We start from the raw sequence: 6,945 nt of genomic DNA, 5'->3' as shown, positions 1-6,945 counted from the left end.
CCGCTTTCTGCTGGCTGGCATAGCGGTTAGCCCGCTCGTAGGTGCGCTGGTGGTGGGTTTTGCTCCGGACGCTGTGCGGGATGGGCTCGGGGAAATCGGCGTTCCCGTAGGCGTGGTTGAGGTTCTCCTGCAACGCCGGGACGTCGGGCTTCTTCTCGTAGCCGTTGCTCACCCAGCTGCTTCCGCTCCTCTCGGGCGCCCCGTAATTCAGAAACTGCGAGGGGAACACGTGGTTGCTGGAAAAGCCGTAATACCCGAAGGAGGGAAGCGCGAACTTGGAGTGAAACCCGTTCACGGAAGGCAGATTGGGCTGTGCATAGTAGGAATGGTAAGAGTAAACACTGTTCATGCTGTACGGGTCGGAGGGCCGGCAGCTCCCCAGCACCGAGTAGCTCTCCACCACCGCGTTGCCGTTGTACTTGAAGGCGTTGTAATGGCTCTGCGGCTCCACCTTGATGGAAGGTTTCAGCGGCTGCGGGGGCAGCCCGCTTTTCAACGCCATACCTGCGGGCACAGCACACACACAGCCCCCGTGACCCGCCGGCCGAGGGAACTGCCAGTGGGGAGCGAGGACCCCAAAAACTCAGCCGGACACGAAAATCCCATGGTGATGGGCTCACCGGCCAAACGCGGAGGTCAGCATCACCCGGCATCGCCCAGCGCGCTGGCACCGATTCGCACCCACGCTCCGGGCTGCGGCGAGAGCTCCCCGCCGCACGGCAGTATGGGGAAAAACTCAGGAGCCACAGAAATGCCATCCTGCACCCTGACACGCCGTGTGCTCAACGCCACCAGCCCGAGAGCGCCCCCAACCGCATCCCCGTCCCCTCGCGCGTTTTCTGGACGGCTCGGGGCGGCAGGACCTCGGCTCTGCCCCCATTACCTGCATTTTGCTGGAGGGTGGGGAGCTCGAGCGCTTCCTGCTTGATCTTCTCCGGCGTCATCAACTTCTCTTTCTGCAGCTTCTTCTTCTCCGCGGCAGCTTTCTTCGCTTCCAGCTGCCTCTGCCGGCAGGACTTGGCAGGCTCAGGCAGCTTGCGGACCTCACGGGGGAAGGACGTGAGCACCTGGATGGCCCCGCTGCCCACCTTGGCGTTTTGGTTCTCCTCGCTGCCAAATTCATCCGTGCTGGACATCTTGTAGAGGGGGAGGACGTGCAGCTGCTCATCTTCAGGGATTTTCCCCACCACGCGATTGTCTTCCTTTGTCAGCGTGCAGACCTGGGGGGGCGCAGGGTGCCATCAGCGGGACGCTGCCGGATGCGGCCCACGCAGGATAGGGGCAAAACCTCCTCCCGATTCCCCGCGGCGATGAGAAGCCACGCCAGCCTGGCATTCCCCCCTGGCCCGCGCAGATTCCCAACCAGCATTCAGAAACTTCCCACAGGGTTTAGGTTGGAAAAAAGCAAACACACGGTCCCCGTTAGCACCGTGCTTTTGTCTAGCTGGCGCGGCTTCAGCACCCCACAGACCTGAATGGTTCCATTTGAGGTCTGCAAACACCAAGGACAGGCCACTGGAGTCAGGTGGGCAGGACATTTGGGGACAGCGGGGACCGAGTGGCTCAAAAAGGAGGATCCCGAAGCAGGGGGGGAGCATCCCCAAAAAGCCCCGCCGGCCGCCTGCTTACCACCGTGCAGCCGTTGTAGAGGTTATGCTGATCTTTGTGAGCATGAGCGCAGAAGTCCATGCACGCCGTCACTCCCGAGAACGGCCTCCCCTCCTTCAAGCCCAGCCGGCAGTCTATCGCTACGTCCTCGTTGGTAACCTGGTGGAAGGAGGAGAGGGCTCCGGTTATCTGACAGCTCCTACGTGCCACCACCCCGTACCCCTTTCTCCCTGCCGCCGGGCCAGCGGGCTCTGAAGGGGAGGAGCGGGTGGCCAGTACCTGGTTTTGGTAGGCTTGCGGCGCCAGCCTCTTGTAAAGCGGAGCAACCTCAGTGGCCAAGTCCTGAAAGCTTTTCCGGAGCAGCTCTTCCTGCGGTAGGGAAAATAGGAGGAGGTGACCTGGGGCTATCACCAGGAGGGACAAGAACTGGGGCCAGAGCCCCCACACCACCACGCGGCATCCGACCCTTCCCACGATGTCCCTCACCACACAAAGCGCGTGGCTTAAATTCCTGGTGAGGTTTTGATCCATGAGCCCTCTGGCACCTTCCCGGGGGTTTCTAGAGAGACCCCATTCGTGCCACCCCGCACCAGCCCTTGCCGTCACACCAAAAGTCCTGGCTCTGCGATGCCAAGCTGGCCCTCCGGTTTCACCAGGTTGGCTTTCTTTCCCCCATCTCCCTAATTCATCAAAAATCCCACAAGGAATCCTATTTTCAAGCTTCCCCCTTGCAAAACTTGGAGCTGGGGGTAAAAGGAGGTCCAAACCCACAGCCGTGCCAGTGCTGCCCCACTCCGCCCGCGTCACCCACCTCTTTGGGATTGTCCCCCACCAGCCTGAACTTGCGGGGAGTTTTGCTCCGGGCGTATTTGCAGCCATTAAAATACATGCTCCAAGAGCAGCCGAAGGAGAAGGAAGCGCCGCAGGTGTTGGGGTCCTTGCCTTGGCATGCGCAGGTCCGGCTGCGGGAGGGACACCGCAGAGGCCGGCGCGGTGACGGCAGCTCTCAAAACAGGGCAGACCCCCGCATCCCCTTCCCACCTCATTTTCCCCAACCGGACTGGTGGCACGGTGGGACTTACTCGTCGTTCAAGCCGCAGCGGCGGCTGGTGGGGTTGCCGTACTTGGTGAGGGTGTCGGTGAGCTCCTGGTACAGCGTGTCGCCCAGCGTGCGGGGGATGCCCTCCCAGGCCAGGATCAGGATGATGATGACGGCGTTCTGGCAGTGGTGGCCGGCCCGGTGCCGCACCAGGCACAGCAGTTTCTCCTCTTGGTTGTGTCTCCGGATCACCTGGGAAACAGAAGGGACAAGTCAGACCGCTCCCAACACCTCCCGGGATGGGGAGGACCCCAAAAGCGGGTCCTGGATGCCCTCCGCAGCTCCCTGGAGGGATTTGGGGGGGCAGAACTCTGGGGGTTCCCATGACTTCATTCACCCCATGGGCACTGGGAGGGCGTACATGCCCGGCCCAGGGGCTGCAGGCATGGACGTGCCGTTCGGCGGGTGCCAAGGGTGGGAAGCCCCACGGAGTTTCCCCAGGGGCGGCTGCTACTTTCGCTTCCTCTTTGCCATCCACAGACCAAGCAGCCTCCCCCTGCCCACTGTGGCCAGCAGCGGCAAGGACCTCCTCGTCCCCAGGCAGGGAGGGGACAGGCCGGAACGTTACCCCAGGGAGGGCACCGAGGGGGCACAAGAGCCGGCATGCAGGCACTCACCCACTTGGCGATGGGGCAGCCCCGGGAGCTCTTCCCCTCCTTCCCCGTGTAGATGACCTTCTCGATGCGGATGGCCTTGCCCTTCTCGCCGTACCTGCCAGGGGATGGGCGTCAGTGCCGCTCGCCCCCACCACGCTCACGAGTCCCCCACTCGACCTCATGGGACCCCTTGTGAGCCCCCACTCACTGTCATGAGTGCCCACTCACCCTTGTGAGCCTCCACTCACCCTCACAGGGCGCCACTTGCCTTCACATGACCCCACAGGATCCCACTCGCTGTCCTGAGTCCCTGTTCATCCTCACAGGACACCATTTGCCCCTCATGGGACCCCACCCACCTTCACAGGACCCCATGTGCCTTCACAAGACCCCACGGGCCCCCACTCGCCCTCACAGGACCCCACTCGCCCTCACGATACCCCACTTGGCCTCCTGGAATCCACTCATGGACACCCACAAGCCCTCAGAGGACCCTGCTCACCCTCACAAGACCCCACTTGCCCCCCTGGGATCCTCTCATGGACCCCCCCAAGCCCTGGTTCTCCCTCATGGGCTCCCGCTCGCCCTCACAAGACCTCACTCACCCTTGCAGGACCCTACTCACCCTTATGGGACCCCTCAGAGGCCCCGCTTGCCCTCGCAGGCTCCCATTCTCCCTCATGAGCCCCCCCTCACCCTCACAGCCCCCGGGATGGGAAGGGGCAAGGACCCTTACCGTTCCTCCATGAGCTCCCTGATGGACGCCACGGTGGGTCCCGAGCCCAGGTGGGTGTAATACGGCCCCTCGTCCTTCTCCACAATTTGCTCTGCAGAGGCAGGAGGGGGACACAGAGATTTCAGCGTTTGCACCTCTGCCGGCTGCCCCAAAGGATGCCAAACCCCCCAATTCCCTCAAATCGAGCACTTTGGCACCAAAAATCAAAGGTTTCTCCATGGCGTTTCTCCCTAAGAGCACTGGGGAAGAGGAGCTGCAGTTAGGGGCTCGTTAAACATCCCGGTGGCTCCTCTTAATTTTCCGCTCCCTAAAATGCCACTGGGGAACAAGGGGACAGGTGCTCAGACCCACACCCTTTGGGGACCCAAAAACCTCCCCAGGGGGCTGCAGCCCCTCCGAGCATCCCGGCAGCGACTGCAGCTCCATCCTGGCACGGGGGATTTGTGCCGGCCGCTTGAGCGCGGTGCATTTTGATGAGCTCTGCCGAGAAGCATCGATTCGGCGGGCGATTCGGCACACAACCCCCCCCCCTCCAGCCCCCCCCTGCTCCCTGCCAGCTCCCACCCTGGGCACCCGTCTAGCCCCGCTCGCTGGGACTGGCCCAGCTGGATGCTGCCAAAACCATCACGGGATGATTTTGGGGCTGAAAACTACTGCTGCCTGCTTTTGGGCTTGCTCGGAAGATTTGGGGATACTCAAAGGATGCCCCAAGCTGGCTGAGCCCGTGGAAGGAAGGAGCTGCTGTACAGGAGAGAGGCTGAAGGACGCTGGGGCTATGGGTGCAGGACGCTGGGGCTACGGGACAAGGATGCTGGGGGTATGGGACAAGGACGCTGGGGGTACGGGCGCAGGACGCTGGGGCTACAGGACAAGGACGCTGGGGCTACGGGACAAGGACGCTGGGGCTACGGGACAAGGACGCTGGGGCTACGGGACAAGGACGCTGGGGCTACAGCCCTGCAAGCAACACCCCTCCCCACCCGCAGCAGCAAACCCCTTGGGGATTTTAGGGCACGCAGGTGCCGGCGCGGGAAGCAAAGGATGCTCCGGGCAGCCACGGTGGCACAGGGGTTGATCCCCGGCACGCAGCGGGGACGGGGAGGGGGGGGATGCTCGAATGCCACCGGGTGGGATGCATCCGGCGCGACGGCCGGGTCTGATCTGTCTTTTCCATCTCCCTGCTCTCGTCGCCCTGATTTTCATTCCCGTCATGTCTAACTGGCTGGGCGCCAGGGCGAGGAGAAAGCCGGGCTCAGCTGGGCTGCAGCTGTCCAGACAGAGATCAATACGGGACACGCAGCGAAGGCTGATTTTATTACAGCGTCTAACAGCACAGGCACCTAATAAAGCACCGAGCCCCGACTCCTACTTAATTGCTTTCTCTTACAGCTTTTCCTTGAGAAAATGGAGAGAGGTGGCAGGGGGGGAACCCCCCCTCTCCCAGCCCCTAAACCATGCTGCAAAAGGAGGTGGCAGGGGGGGAATCCCCCCTCTCCCAGCCCCTAAACCATGCTGCAAAAGAAAAAAAAAAAAACCAAAAAAAAAACCAAAACCAAAAAAAAAACCACCTGAATCTTTTCCCAGCACCGCGGGGCGGAACTCCGAGATCAGTTCGAGCGGCTCCAGAAAAGCCTTTCCTTCGCTCGGTGCCGCTCGGGCTAATTACTGCTGCCATTTACAAGCAAATAAATAAATAATCATAAGCCCTGCTAATAAAGCGCAGCTTGCACTTGAGCCGAGGCCACCTCTCCCAGCGGCGCGGGGGTTTGTTTTTCCGGCTGGATGCCCCAAATCCTCACCCTGCTCCTCCCAGGGGAGAATGCAATTCCAGTCTACATTTTGGGGAGGGAAGATCCAGCCCCCAGCGCTTGGACGGAGTTGGGACTGCATGGACCAGGTGGGAATTCTCCAGCACTTGCTGCAAAGTCTTAACAAATGCCAGCAGGCAGCAAAAAAATCCCCACAAAAAAAAAAAACAAACAAAACCAAACCCAAATCCAAGAGTTTGGAGCCTTTTCAATGCATCCTGGTGGGATCGGCCACCCAACAACCCAGCATCCCGGCAGCAAATACGACTCTGAGCGCCGAGCCAAACTCTGGGTTACTTGGAGTAACCCAACCCAGTGAATTTGGCTTAATTTGCAGGAATAAGCAGGCGAGCTGGGTCTTAGGCAGGTTTTGGGGCTGGGGTAACCGCAGCCCCTCCATGGGACTGAGCTGAGCGGTTAAGCAGAGGCAAAGCCCAACAGCCCTTTGCTTTCGCAGCCCTTCCAACCCACGCCGGCCCAGCCAGGTCAGCGTCGGCACCGCCCCCGCGGTGACGCGGCGGTTGCGCGGCGTTCACCTTCCGACCTTAAAAATACCAGGGGAGAAGAGAAAGCAAAAGAGAGCTCCGCAGCACGAGGGTGCAAGCGCCTCCCCCCCCCCCCAAAAAGAACAAGCGGGGGCTTTGCCAGCATCGCAGCATCGCTCCGTGATTTATCCAGGGCAACCCCACCCCGCAAAGCCACCTCTCGAAATGCCGCTGCGGGGCTCGCCGCCACCCCCGGGAAATCCCCCGGCACGGCCACTCGCTCACCAACGCAGTCGCAGGTGGGGAACTCCGCTTGCGCCCGCTTGGCCGGGGTGTCCAGGAGGCTTTTGGTTGGCGTGTCCAGGTATTTCAGCGGTGATTCCAAAAAGCCGCTCAGGGTGGGCGTCAGCGGCACCTCGTCCTTGGTGGGCGTCCCGTCGGCGTCATCCGCGTCCGGGTTTTGGCTTTCCTCAGAGTAAAAGCACGTGGTCGACACCACGGTGATAGCACCAGAAGACTCGATTTTGATCTGTTTGGGGGACCGGGCGGTGAAAGGGGGCTCCGAAAGCGGACCCTTCCCCGGCGAGAATGAAAAACTTTTGGGTCCGGCTTG

The 6,945-nt window shown here is 61.4% G+C and overlaps 1 protein-coding gene across 1 annotated transcript in view; it reads right to left on the bottom strand.

Annotated features, from left to right (window-relative positions):
• TET3 (tet methylcytosine dioxygenase 3) overlaps positions 1–6,945 on the bottom strand; it is an 18,724-nt gene that overhangs the window by 1,041 nt on the left and 10,738 nt on the right. The window contains exons 3-11 of the mRNA XM_035898910.1: positions 6,618–6,941; positions 4,040–4,130; positions 3,325–3,418; positions 2,691–2,899; positions 2,420–2,570; positions 1,888–1,977; positions 1,630–1,767; positions 884–1,220; positions 5–504 (exon numbers count right to left, since the gene is read on the bottom strand). Of these exons, the coding sequence (XP_035754803.1) occupies positions 5–504; positions 884–1,220; positions 1,630–1,767; positions 1,888–1,977; positions 2,420–2,570; positions 2,691–2,899; positions 3,325–3,418; positions 4,040–4,130; positions 6,618–6,941 (1,934 nt within the window). The remainder of the gene's footprint in view (positions 1–4; positions 505–883; positions 1,221–1,629; positions 1,768–1,887; positions 1,978–2,419; positions 2,571–2,690; positions 2,900–3,324; positions 3,419–4,039; positions 4,131–6,617; positions 6,942–6,945) is intronic.

Source organism: Egretta garzetta, unplaced genomic scaffold, assembly GCF_000687185.1.
Source record: "Egretta garzetta isolate BGI_Z169 unplaced genomic scaffold, ASM68718v1 scaffold238, whole genome shotgun sequence".
Classification (NCBI taxonomy): domain Eukaryota; kingdom Metazoa; phylum Chordata; class Aves; order Pelecaniformes; family Ardeidae; genus Egretta; species Egretta garzetta.
This window is presented reverse-complemented; position numbering and strand designations above follow the sequence as displayed.